Raw genomic sequence first — 13,716 nt, forward strand, 5'->3', positions numbered from 1 at the left:
CGACATCAGCCAAAGAAATACTCAGCAAGTACAAAATCTGTTCCAGGGAGCTGCTTTTGTGCAGAGGGAAAATTTTGTTCCTACAGGTTTTTAAGTGGGTAGAGGCAAGGAGCTGGCTGATCCGGGCAAAGCCATTGCAATTTAGATCTCTATCTATAGACTATTTTTTTCCTTAAAAAAATTGGAAAATACAAGAAGTTTGGATTTTTTTTTCCCGATTCTTTTTTTGGAGGGGGAAATTGCATCGTAAGCTTTCGGAGAAACCCAACATGTCAACTACCTTTCCGGGACTAGTCCACGATGCCGAGGTATTATTACTTTTTTTTTTTTTTTTGAGCGCGCGCGTGTGTGTGTGTGGCGGCGGCGACGGTGGCGGCGGCGGCGGTGGCAGCTTCCCCTGTCTCTAATCTATATTGGACCGTTACGTTTAATTATAATCTGGCTTTCGGGAGAAGTTAAGGAAGGAAAGGGGGAAAAGTTCGTTATGACATCTGTCGCCAGGAAGGGCAACTCTGCCACGTTAAGAAACATTTGCCATAATGAGGGGGAAACATAATCCTAAGAAAAAAGAATGGGAGGAGGTGGTGAGGAGAAAGAGAGAGATGGAAAAAAGATACTCAGAAAGGCAAAGTAAAGAGATTGATGGGGGGGCGGTAGGTGGACAAAGGGGCGTGGGGAACAACGCACCCCTTTTGGAATGGACTTATTCTAGTAAAGTGAAGCAGAAAGTGGGGGGTCGGATTCCTTGTCCCAAATGGTTAAGGAAATGAACAAGTTGAATGATTTGCACAGACTGGATTTTGAAAATATATGGACAATGGTTCTGAACATCTCTGGCAAAACATTTCGGCCTGGACAGCAGCGGATCTCTGGGCTGGGATCTTGCTGGAGTGGCGAGGCGCTCTGCGCGTGTGGACTCTCTCCTTCTGCTCCCCGCGGCCCCGGAGCCAGTCGCAAACCTGGCTCCCTATGCCCAGCTCTCTGCGCAAATTGGGCAGGAGCTGTGTGTGCGTGTGCGTGTGCGTGTGTGTGTGTGTGTGTGTGTGTGTGTGTGTGGTGTGTCACCCGCACCTATATAGGGTGGGGGATTTTTTTCCACTCTCGACTGTGAGGACGAGGCCGCCCACCCCCAGTCCGCCTGCTTGCAAAGGCTGTCTGGCAAAGGCGCTGAGCCCCGGCTGCGGCTTGGCCCGAGCCCTGCTCGCTCACTCTCCTTGGAGAGCCAGAGAAAGCCCCTGGCTCCCGGAGAGCAGCGCCTTGGTTGCAAAATGACAAATCTCAAGTTTTTCTGCTCTCCCTTTTCCCCCTCTTCCTTCCAGATACGTCACGACGGATCAAACAGCTACCGTTTGATGCAGCTTGGCTGTCTGGAGTCCGTAGCCAATTCCACTGTCGCCTATTCCTCCTCCTCTCCTTTAACTTACTCCACCACCGGCACCGAGTTCGCGTCCCCCTACTTCTCCACTAACCATCAGTACACCCCGCTCCACCACCAGTCCTTCCATTACGAGTTTCAGCACAGCCACCCGGCCGTCACCCCCGACGCCTACTCTCTGAACTCGCTCCACCACTCGCAACAGTACTACCAGCAGATCCACCACGGGGAGCCCACCGACTTTATTAACCTGCACAATGCGCGGGCGCTCAAGTCGTCCTGCCTGGACGAGCAGAGGCGGGAACTGGGCTGCCTCGATGCCTACCGCCGCCACGACCTGTCCCTCATGAGTCATGGCTCTCAGTATGGAATGCACCCAGATCAAAGACTCCTGCCAGGGCCCAGCCTGGGGCTGGCCACCGCGGGAGCAGACGACTTGCAGGTAAATAAGCATGCAGTGAATTTGTCTGAGCCCTCCCCTCTTCGCCCTCCCCCTCCCGCTCTGTTAATTCTCTGACTGTAAGCGACTCTCCAAATCTCTCTCTCTCTCTCTCTCTCTCTCTCTCTCTCTCTCTCTCTCACACACACACACACACACACACACACACACACACACACACCACTTATAGGAAGTTATCAAAACAATTAGAGGAGGCGTATGCCGTTCGGTCCCTCTCATTGGATCAAGGCATTTCACCTGGACGTTCCGAAGTCCGGCTAGCTGCGGGTTCCCACTTTCGGTGGGTCTGCAAGGAAGTCTTTGGTGAATTCACATTTCTGCCCAGGACGGGGTAGGGTGGGGGAGATCTAGGAGGCTGGCGTTGAGACAACTGGACTTGGAGTAAGACCCAATAAGTTGATGACCAACTGCACCCTCAGTCTGGCGCTTTGCCGGGTCTAGCCGCGAGTCTCAGGTGTGTGTCCAAGACTGAGGTGTAGGGAGTCTATGATGAATTGGAAGGGCCAGTTTGTTCTGGGGACATTGTTGGGACGCTGAACTCTAGCATAAGTTTCACCAAAGATACTAAACTGGTGTGGAGAGGAAAGAGTCGCACATGAAAACCTCAAAAATATAACCCCAGTGAAAGGATCTGCATAAGGCACTTCACCACCGTTGATTCTAATTCTCTGTGCCTGAGGGTGCCTAATCTCTTTACCCAGTTGTTTTAAAACTTTATTTTTTCCTCTTGAACCCATTAACTTTAATGTAAGATGCAATTCCTTAAGAAGAAGGAAATGAAGAAATAAAGAGGGCGAGAAAAATAAATAAGAAGAAAGGAGAAAAGGAAGAGAGAAAAACAAAAAGGGAAAAGAGAGGGAAAGGAAGGAAAGAAGGAAAGGATACAGATACTGTGGAGGTCACCACTCAATTAGGTATCTCTCTCCTACTTTCTTTCTTAACTTGCATAGTCTCTACAACAATAGAATTTATAATTGTGTAAGCATATTGTCACAGCCTCATTTCAAACAAATAAGCCCACAAATGTCCAAAAAAGAAAGACATGAATTTGCAACTTCTTTTGGCTGAAAGTGCAACTAGCTCTACCTGTGAGTCCCTATTTTTCAGTTGGCACAAAGCTGGCCACCTTCTCCACAGTTGCCACAAGGAAAGGCAAGATACTTGGAGAGCACAAGTTGGAGAGGCTAGAGATCCCTCATTGCGCACAGAAAATCTTCCCCCCTCATTTACCTCCAAGCAAGGGATCATTTTAAAATTGAAGTGAAAGCCCTTACAGTCCCAACAAAGAGCCATAGCCGCAAGATCGGCACACAAGGAAAAAGATTTGGCTCCATAAACCTTGACTTTCTACATTTATATTCACGAAATAATTTTCTACGCTCAGGGCATTTTTATATTTTTCACAAGGATCTCCTTATGTCTCAAGAGGGAAAAAAATCTGCCATTCAATGCTTAGCTCAACTAAAACCTATTTACTCCTTTTAATAGCCACGTCTGTTGCTGATTTTTTTGTATCTGTACAAATTTTTTTTCTGTGCTAGGCACAAAGCCGGGCATTTTTCAAAAGAGGGGATTAGAACATTTGCAAGCACCAGACAAAGAGCGAATCCCATGCAAAAGAACACCGTAGTTTATCCAATTTTCGACTTAATGCCATTCAACTGGTCATTTATGCAATGTCATCCGACCAAACAACATGTTTTACTTATGAGGGGGGAGAGTTTGTTAAGTAAAGAGTTCGAGCTTTGTTTTTTTCTACAAAAATAATTATCTTGATGATGCGCCAGAGAATGGATGGGAAGGGTTCAGTTCATTGGAGAAGTTTGCGATCTTTTACCTTCTACATTTCAGATAGTTTGAAGTCTTTTTTTTCAGTCTATGTGTTTTTTAATATTTTTATCTCCTTTTTTCCTATGTATTACCCATACTGAGGGAATATTCATGTTGAGAGGAACATTCCAAGATACTAGAAGAAATCAAGGAGTATTGTATACTATCTATTTACGTATCTATGTCTATAGTCATACCTATATATATCATTTTATCTATATGCACATATGAAAGAAGTTATAAATGTGGAGAGTTATTTTCTTTCACTCCTCCTGGACTTAGGTAGCAGAATGAAAAAGAAAGAGAAAAAAGTCATAGGTACTTTTAAAACAAGAAATGGGAGGGGGATGTGTGGGAGAAACCCGTCTCTCTCCTTTTATTTCTTCCTTTTTAAAACATTCATCAGCATATGCCTCATTTCAAATGCAACAAATGTAAATATACTTTTCCCTGCACAGAATTTTAAGTGAAAGTCCAATGGTTTGGAGGGCGGTCTAAGTCTGCCTAACAGATGCAAACAGTCTTGTGGCTTCAGTTCCATCTTTGAGTCCCCTAAAAAGATTTGCTATGGCCAACAAAGGAAACTGTCACACCTTTTCCCATCACTGCTTTAATTTATGCTCAGTCTCTAAGTTTTTTTTTTTCATATTGATTTGATAATCACTTTAAGGCAGAACAGTTAAAATAAGAAAGAGCTCGTGAGTCCGTTAAAAAGGGGGCTCTTACAGGCCTGACTCAATATGGTGAAAATGGGGAAGCGAGAGGGAGCCAGGGCTGTAAAGGTTGTTTTGTAAAGTGGGTTTTTATTATGCACCGACTCTCTCCGCATTTACTTAACTCTTCACGGGCTGTTGGGTAGGTTAACACCCTTCAAGGCCTCTTTCATGTCCAATACCTCGTTTGTTTGTAAAGGAAAATGAGCCTTTAACACATTTGGACTCAGAAAAAGAAAGACACAAAGAGAGAAATTTTTATTTTTCTTCATCAAAAATCAGCAAACCCTTACTTCCTTCCCAGTTCAAAGAATCTCTCAATCCACTTGGAGCCTAAATATCTAGAGTGAGTGAACCTGAAGGTGTTTCCTCTGTAAGACCCACTTTGGGTAGCATTATAGGATGCTCCTTCAACTGGGGTAAAGCAGGACATTCATTAGATAACTTGAATCTTCCACTTGAAATGGCTCCTCTGAGCTCCCAAGAAGCCCACAGTGCCACACTTGACATCTTTGGTGTAATTTGTTTCATGCAGAAACTACTGTGGAAACTGTATATATGCTAGGTGCCTTGATGGGGACTCAAAGGGTTTCTCATTCTCTTATGCCAAGATGAAAGGCACTGTGGCATTTGAAGTGTAATATTTTATGGTGTCAAATGCATACTTTAAGATTTATACAACTTTTTTTCTGGCCATTTTCCCCCTAAAACCATTCATGCTAAAAAAAAAAAAAAAAAAAAACTGGCTCCAGCTCAATGGTTGCTTTCAAGTGTCTACTATGGGGCTATGTGGATGTAAGGTTCAGGGATGGGACAGATTGAAAGACTTAACTCATGTGGGTATACTTGTTAGTATCAATTTGAGTAATTTTATTTATTTTTCTCTTACTAAGGGCTCCGTGGAAGCCCAGTGTGGGCTTGTTCTCAATGGCCAAGGTGGAGTGATAAGAAGAGGTAAGCAACAAATGTTAAAACAAAACATTCTTTTCTCATTTATTACTTTATTTTGAAGATCTGGTGGTACTTTTAAGCATCAGATGGCTTGTCTGATGATTAAGAAAACAATCACTTGATGAGTTACTCTTGTCTTTCACAAGCATACCTACATTGAAAAGCTTCCCTTTTTCCAACAAGGCTTGAACTTAGCTAGTCTGTGCCCAAAAGACCTATGGTAGAAGAGGTTGGCAATTTCTCAGAGAACAGTGACAGAATCAAAGTTCAAGACAAAAAAAAAATCTTTCTCACACTCCTTCTCTCATCATGGAGCAGAATTTTTGGTCTTTTTTAGTCCTAAATGTGCCAGCCACAGCCTGGGTATTTGAGGTGATGGTGTTAGCTTAAGGCTTTGAAGGATTTTGTGAAAGGCTAGATTCATTGAGGCTGCAAGGAAGGCTAATGAAACACCAACATTGTAGCTGCCCTTATTCTTCTAAGTGTCCTGAACATTTCTTTCTTTTAGGGAGAGTGGTAGGGGGAGGTGGTGTTAACTGTACCGGATAAAGCTTTCTTGTTCCCATCTGTTGGAGAAAACATCTGAATCCAGAGTTACCCACAGAATGGGAAGGTGGGGGTGGGGGCAAGAGTAGAGAGCTGTTGATTTTGGCTCAGACACTGAAGGGAGCTGTGTCTCAGATGTTCCATTTTGACAAAAGGTTTTGAACTATGACATTTTAAGGGCCTCAAGGCAGTGCAGATTTTGCCTGCTTCCCGCTTAACTGTACCCAGAGCCTCTGAAGCATATTTTCCTAGCAAGCTGAGTAACCCGAGGAGCACACAAGGCAAAGGGGACCAGCTGTTATCCCAACTTCATACGATTTAATACGATGTGGCCTATTCACTAGCACTAATTCCAGCTCCAGGGCTGCAGTTGTGTTTAGTAACTGAACCACTAAAGACTGAGTCTTCTGATGGCACCAAATAAATGTGCTTCAGTCCCTCTCCATCTCTTTCAAAGCTCTTGTAAAGAGTCCAAAGAAAGAAATGCATTGATAGAGAGCAGTGGATTCTTTCATGTTTAACCTGCAGACTTTACAATCCTATGTCCAGTGTGAAACTCCATTTAAATTGATGGGGGAAGAAAACAAAGAGCATTTTCCTTTTGAAACTTGACTATTGTCATAGTGGATATTTGAAGCTTCCATTAAATGGGAAAAAAAACCCAGATATTTAACTCTCTTGTTTTATCACATGGATATTTGAAAACTATTTTTTTTTAAAAAAAACTGCTAGTGTTGCTCGACAAAGATTTTTTTTTAAATGAGCAATATTAAGCTGGTCAGCCAGGTCAATACTCAACCATATTGACATGACATGAAATAGACCCAAGACTAGCGAAAAAAGAAATAAAATATAAATCCTGTTGGGGTAGGGGTTAAAAATACAGAGTAAAAAAGGGGGCCAGATAAGAGGTGCTGGTCCGGGTCAGCTGGGGCGGTCATGCTGAAGGTCAGGCCAAGCACTCTGGATGCACGAAGGTGTCGGTGGTGCTGAAGGACAGCGCCACTAATTAGAGCCGGGAGCCGGCTCCTCCCAGAGCCAGTCGCTTTTTTTTTTTTTTTTTTTTTTTTTTTTGCGTTCAGCTCCGCACTTGATCGCCTTCTCAATTGCTTGTAAATTGTGTCATATCGTACAATAGTTAACAGAAGGTGGGAATTATCAGAGGTCAAAGGTGGGAGCTGAATGTGAGATGGTTGTGTAATCAGTTGATTTTTCTAGGAGATAGATCTTAAGCAACACCCTCCCCACCACCATCACTCAATACCATTTTCCAAAAATCCCAACGCTCTTGGATAACTACAAGAAGAGAGTCTTATCAGAACCACAGAAATGGTCTGCCTTAGGTGATGTTTTATTGTTCTTGTAGGATTCGGTGCCAAGTCGCTCCCCCCTACCAAAAAAAATCTGCGCCGAATCTGCTATTTTAAATCAAATATTGATTTTGAGGTCAACATGACTCCAAAGAGAAAAGGGAGGTAACTTGAGGTTTTGTCTGTATTATTTGACTAAACCCCACCCTGTGAAGGAATTCGGAATATAACTGCTGAGTTTATTCCTTTTCTATGTGTCTTGGAGATAAGCCAATTAATTTGGCAATAGCCCGGGAGAACAGGGTGTGCTGACTTTTTTACTCTGAACCGATCAATGTTCATAACAATTTACAAATGGATAGCAAGGCTATCAAGGAAGTCTTGCATTAAAAGGTGGTGTCTATCTGGCCAGAGCATGGCCAGCCCCTCATGTCAGGACTCCCAGTTTTTGAAGAAAAGCCAAGGAAGCCTCTGTATTGTCACAGTAGTGCGCAGGATTCCTGCTATCCATAGCTCTAGTCACCTTTGTTCTGCGAAAGTCGGGAGGACAGGAACTCAAGCTCTCTTCCTATCATCAAGTTGTGTACTAGCATAGAAGGGAGTGTCTCTCTTCTAATCCATGCTTTACAGGTAAATCTCCACATGAAACATGATTTCTTGAAAAGCACAACTTTTCACCATTTTCCTTTTGCTAAGCTCTTGGATAAACTTACATTTCCAATGATTTCCAGAATTTATTGTGGGAGGAAAAAAATAGACTTCACTTCCAACGACCCCTGAAGAAAGATATATCCCTAAATGCCCTACATAAATTCCCCAGGGAGAGACTGTCCTAATTTGCAGTGTGTGTGTGTGTGTGTGTGTGTGTGTGTGTGTGTGTGTGTGTGTGTGTTTTGGGGGAGTTCCAGTTTTTTTAAAATTTGGCCACTTCTATATGTAAAGATCAAAATACCATTTCCCTGGCTCACTTTGTAAGTGTCAGTTACGTTGTTTTTGCCTATAATGAAGGCCCACTAGCCAAAGAAAGAGCGGGAGTGGGGGCAGCAGCGAGGTAATTACCACCTAGATAAAATATTTGCCACCGCCTCTGAGGTGCAGCTCCCCGCGCGCTCACTCTCGGTTAATGGTGTGCGCGATTTTGCCTGCAGCTCCGCCACTCCAACCATCAGAACCAATAATCTTTACTTTACCCTGTGCTCGGGTATCGATAGCTTCTCTCGCCTCCGGCGTCGGCTTTGATATGTTAATATTTCTGAGTAGCAAATTCTGCAGAGATCATATTAATGTTGTACGTACAGAGTGGAGCTTTGCCTTCGTTGAATATTCAGATACAGAGTTTCAAAAGGCATCTCTTGAAGAAATGAGGCTTCTATTTACAGGAGTCGTCTGTGTTTTTAATCATTAAAAAAAAAAAAAGACAGAAAGGAAAACCCACTCTTCTTATCCCCAGGAATCTTCTGAAACTCCCTTATGACACCCTCCCCTTTGTCAGGCATTGGCGCCTTTCATTTCTCGCTTTGAGAATAGTAGGAGTACAATGTTGATGACGACGACAACGATGATGATGAAGCTAATAATGAGTGGATCCAGACTGGAATTACAGGGGCAGGGGTTCTGTTGGGCAGGGGGCTGTGGCCTTCAGAACACGGTGGAGGTGGAATGAGAAAACCAGTTTTTCCATATTTGGGCGGAAAGTGACATTTTGGCCCTGGTCTTTTTTGTGAAATCGGGACGGCAAACTCAAAAAAAAAAAAAAAAAAAAGGAAGAAAAAAATGAAAAAAGTGAAGAGGGGAAGCTCCCTTGTTTCGCTTTGTGATCACTCTGCCTTGCAGCCCCAGGCTAATTTCAGAAGCTTAAATACCGCCATAGCCTCTGGGCCACGCAGAGAGGGAGCAGACCCGGCCACGGGCAGGCTGGAGCGCTTTCCGGATTGCCCGTGGCTACACAAAATACAAACTACTTTGAATCAAAACATTTTTGGGGAATTAATACGATGTGAACTCTGCACGTTTTAAGAGAGCTGGAGTTTGTCAGATCGCTTAGAGGTGACTGGCACGCCAAGGCGTAGGCATTTACGCTATGGTACAAACATTGTCAGATCTGATTTAATTTAAAAAAAAAAAAGTAAAAAGCTCGGTCCGCCAATAACAGGGTGGATGAACCTGACTGTTTTTTCCTTCTGCATCTTTCACCGCTGTCCACAGGCTGCTTGGGCAGGAGGGTGCTCTTTCCTCCGCTTCTTAGCGTTTTTCCAGGCCCCTGAGCTTCGGAGAGACTTAGTAAGAGCCTTTGGGTCTTTCAGCAGCTTCTGGAAGGAATAAGAATGGAGGGGAGTGGGGAGACTCGTGTCTCTTCTTTTGTCAAAGCCCCTAGAATCGCTCTTTATTTAAATACCCAAAACTAATTACTATGGTTTATTCATTGTGAAAATAAAGCCGGAAATAGACCTGGAGCCTCGCCTGCATCATTAGTCTCCAAAATACAGGTGCTGCAAATTCAGAATCCAATCATTTTTATTTGAAGTCTAAAATTCATATATCAAAAGATCTGGATGCATGATTTGTTGGAAATCTATTTTGCGAGAGTGGGGGAGCTGCTTTTCTGTAGCTACTGCCTTCTTTCTAATTTCCTTATTGCTTTGAAAATCACCAAAAGCCAAATCACTCTCTGCAGTGGGAGATGGGGATTAATTCCCCTCCCCCCAACACACACACACTATCACACACCCACTGCCACGATAAACCAGTAAGTCTCTGTTTGCAAACACCCCTTCTTTTGTTCTGCCTGGAATCTGCACAGAGAGGAGTGATTTCAGACCTGGTAATCCAGTTATACCTGGCATATCCTCCCCCCAAAAGAGCAATTCGATGCTCAAATGGCATCTGAGGCCTATTTGATTACAATTAAGCCCACCAACTCTTTGTTATTTGATTACAATTAGTATCTGCTGCCATGGGGGCAGGGGATCACAAGGGGGAATTGGGATTGAGAAGGGCAAAAGGCTAGAGGGGAAGCCGCCGAGAATGTTCTTATCCCACGCAGTATAAACGCTTACCTCGAAGAAACGCACCCGCAGAACAAACTGGGACAGGAAACTCCTGTAATCGCTTACACATTTTTAATGTGTCAGGAAAAAAACGAGCGATCACTGGAGATGAAGAAGGGGACGAAAAAAATCCCTGCCGTTTGTATTTCTTTCATTTGAATTGTAAACATCTGTTTGGCTGTAAGGCGAACAGAACATTTATTTTGCTCTCAAGATTTCGTCTAATTATGTCAACACTGAAGTGGCGGCGTGCGGGGCGGTGCTGCGCGCGTAGGCCCCGCGCCCGGAAGCCCTCCAGGAAGTACTGATCGCAACTGGAGAACACGCGGGACCTCTGGCCATCATCTGCTCTGCTCTTCGATGAGGGAGGCACCCAAAGGGGACGTGCGGCTTAGAGGCAGCTTTTGGGGAGCCAGGGGAGCCACGGTTCCTTGGAGATCTACCGTGGCTGTTTCCTCTGCTCTAATTGCCTGGGATGAGAAGAGTAAAAGGCGTCAGGGCCTGGCTTTCTACCCGTAGCAGCGCAAAAGGTGGGAGGGTATATCGTCATGCTCCACAGCTTGCACACAGTGACTGTTCAACACAATGGTGGAGTTGGGTGGCTTTTGATCAGGATGCTGAGCACATGTGAATCCATTTCCTGTTGCACCTTCTCACTAGCTGGGAAAATAAGTAGAGTAGCTGTGAGCATCCCGATTTTCAGACGGGCAGACTTGAGTTCAGGAGTTACTGGCCTACAGTCAAAGGGATCGCTAGCTGGCCAGGTGATATTTGCAGCCCAGTCCTGCTTCCACTCCCCCGCCATGCCTCTAAACACAGGGCCAGAAGTTTCCAGCCAAGCCAAAAAGGGCGCAGCCCTAACCCCCTGCCTCTTCGGGCGGCTGAAGGATCTGCATCTGTATATTCTGTGCATGGTTTTGTCAAACACAAATTAAGTCCTTGACTGACTTTTTCCTATAGCGATGGCAAAGTTAATTCCTTTTATGATTGCCATGTCCTAGACAAGTGACCTTGAGAGATAGTCCCTGATTTCTTATGCTGTTATACTATAGCTACCCATCTAAGTTTGCAGCATCATTTGAAATAGAAAGCCCCATCTCCAGGTTTCAACTTATAATAATGACCTTCGTGGAAGTGTTGCTTCTGTGCAGCATGAATGGAAGAGAGATGTACTCTAGAGAAGTTCTGTGTGAAGACCTGACTGTGGCATCAGAGACACCCCGAACTGAAGCGCTGGGTCTAGAATGAGCATTACTAATTTCAGTAAGAGTTGACATTCAGCACAGACGCCATGAGGAATTTCTACTAGTTACACTGGGAATGAATACTGTAAATGGCTCGGCATAGTTGACTTTCATGACTTTCCTTCTTTGAATTTCATCATTCATCATTATGAATTTCATCATTATGGATCTCCTTAAAGAATCCCCATCCACCTCCTTGGAAGCTTCATTCCAAATGCAAAATTCTGGTTATGTTGACCTTTTACTTTTTAATTCCTCCCTAAAAATTAAAAAAAAAAATCGGAAAAAGATCAGGTTCCTCATGCTGCTGTAAATTTTACAAGTTGCCAAATCTTTAGCCAGGACAAGAGAGTTCCCCAAGGCTGCAGCAATGCCAAGTATCAAAGCAACAGAAATTCCCTTTAAAGATGCTGTGACATAAAAAATAAAAGCCTCTGGAGTTGATGGCTAATATGAATACAAAATAAATCCTCCAGGCAATTTGTGTGTGCATAAAGCATACTCTTAATGTGCAGCCTGTATAACTTACCTCATAAATGCTTATCTGAGCATAAGCCAGAAGCCCAACCTGGATGCAGGACAGAAAGACTTGGGTCCCAGAGAGTTAGCACTTAGCTGGGTAGCAGACCAGTGACTTCCCTGGGAGCAGCTGGTTTTTAACACATGGGGTTTCCTTTTGCCAAAGGATGCTGCTTCCGATTGGAGAAAGCCTGGTTTCACTCCTTTCACAAAAATTGTAACATTCTGCATCTTTCTAAATTAGGTTTTTAACCCACTGTAGATTAGTAAAGATAGAAAAGGTTTATAATTGTGTCCTTTCCCTTAACAATCAGGAGAGCAACATATGCACAAGCCCTCTTCTCTCACTCATAATAAACTTGAGACCCATTGGGTAAGATTCCTTGTGCCCTCAGTTGTGCACTGGCTAGTGTGCAAGAGGAGGAGCTTTATGTAAGAATATACATTTGCTTAGGCATCATAGTGACCATGGGTGGAATTCTATTTTCAGTAGAGGGCTGTGTGAATTTTGATTATATATATTATTATTTCTTTTTTTAAAAAATACTTTTGTTTCAAATGACCTCACAGTGACCTAAATTACAAAGTTATCAGGTTCACAATTCTCATAATAGAACACTAAAATCCACATTGTCTGATATCTAGCTTACTTCCCTGTTCATCTCAACTTCTGAGAAGTCATGAGTTTATTTTTAAAATGTTATAGGTACAAAATGAGAACATAAATAAAAATATAATCATATTTTTGAACCTAGAAATCTTAGAAAACTAATTATTATTATTATTATACTCCCCCCTCCCTTATTCAAGATTTTACTTTCAATTACTCAAGGTCGACTGCAGTCTAAAAATATTTAATGAAAAATTCCAGAAATAAACAATTCATAAATTTTAAATTATGTCCCATTCTCAGCAGTGAGATGAAATCTTGTGCCATCCCAGTCAGTCCTGCCCTGGAAATGAATCACCCCTTTGTCCAGTGTATCCAAGCTATATAGGTTATCTGCCCATTAGTCACTTAGTAGACATCTAAGTTATCAGATCAACTGTTACTATATCAGAGTTTATGTTCAAGTAACCCTTATTTTACTTAATAATGGACCCAAAGCCAAAGAGTAGGATGCTGGCAATTCAGATATGCCAAGCAGAAGCAGTAAGTGTGTGTGTGTGTGTGTGTGTGTGTGTGTGTGTGTGTGTAGGAAAAATCATAGTATATATAAGATTTGGTCTATAAGGTTTCAGGCTTTCACTGGCGGTCTTGGAACATATCCCCTGTGCATAATGGGGAATATTGTATTATTATTTGTTTTAAAATCATCTCTGAGAATGCCAGGTGGGAAGGCACAGGCAAATTTGTATTTCTAGTTCCTGAGGAAGGCATTTGCATGGTTTTCCATGGTGTTGGCCACAAGTTTAATACTAAAAAAAAAGGAAAAAAGGATTGCAGTTTCACAATTGAGACTGTGGCCTCTTAAATTTTAACTGAGGACAGGTTTCCATGCACTCTCATTGGCAATTTAGCCCAGTGTACAGAACCCATTTTCCAGCCTGGAGGGGCCTAGCGCCTCTGATGTTCCCAATATCTTCTCTTCTGCCTTTGAGGGACATGCAGGGTGACCTTTAACCTCAGAATGCTTAGGGAGAAAGACGCTGGGCCCAGCCTCTTAAGCGGAAATTCAGATGACTAAAAGACAGCCAGGAGAAATTCCAGGAAGTACAGG

At 43.3% G+C, this 13,716-nt stretch overlaps 1 protein-coding gene across 1 annotated transcript in view; it reads left to right on the plus strand.

Moving 5' to 3' along the window:
• The first annotated feature begins 269 nt into the window (after window positions 1-269).
• TFAP2D (transcription factor AP-2 delta) overlaps window positions 270-13,716 on the plus strand; it is a 52,840-nt gene continuing 39,393 nt past the window's right edge. The window contains exons 1-3 of the mRNA XM_054568806.1: window positions 270-308; window positions 1,320-1,817; window positions 5,272-5,332. Of these exons, the coding sequence (XP_054424781.1) occupies window positions 270-308; window positions 1,320-1,817; window positions 5,272-5,332 (598 nt within the window). The remainder of the gene's footprint in view (window positions 309-1,319; window positions 1,818-5,271; window positions 5,333-13,716) is intronic.

Source organism: Pteronotus mesoamericanus, unplaced genomic scaffold (genome assembly GCF_021234165.1).
Source record: "Pteronotus mesoamericanus isolate MK-2021 breed Mesoamerican mustached bat unplaced genomic scaffold, CSHL_Meso_final contig_20, whole genome shotgun sequence".
Lineage (NCBI taxonomy): Eukaryota > Metazoa > Chordata > Mammalia > Chiroptera > Mormoopidae > Pteronotus > Pteronotus mesoamericanus.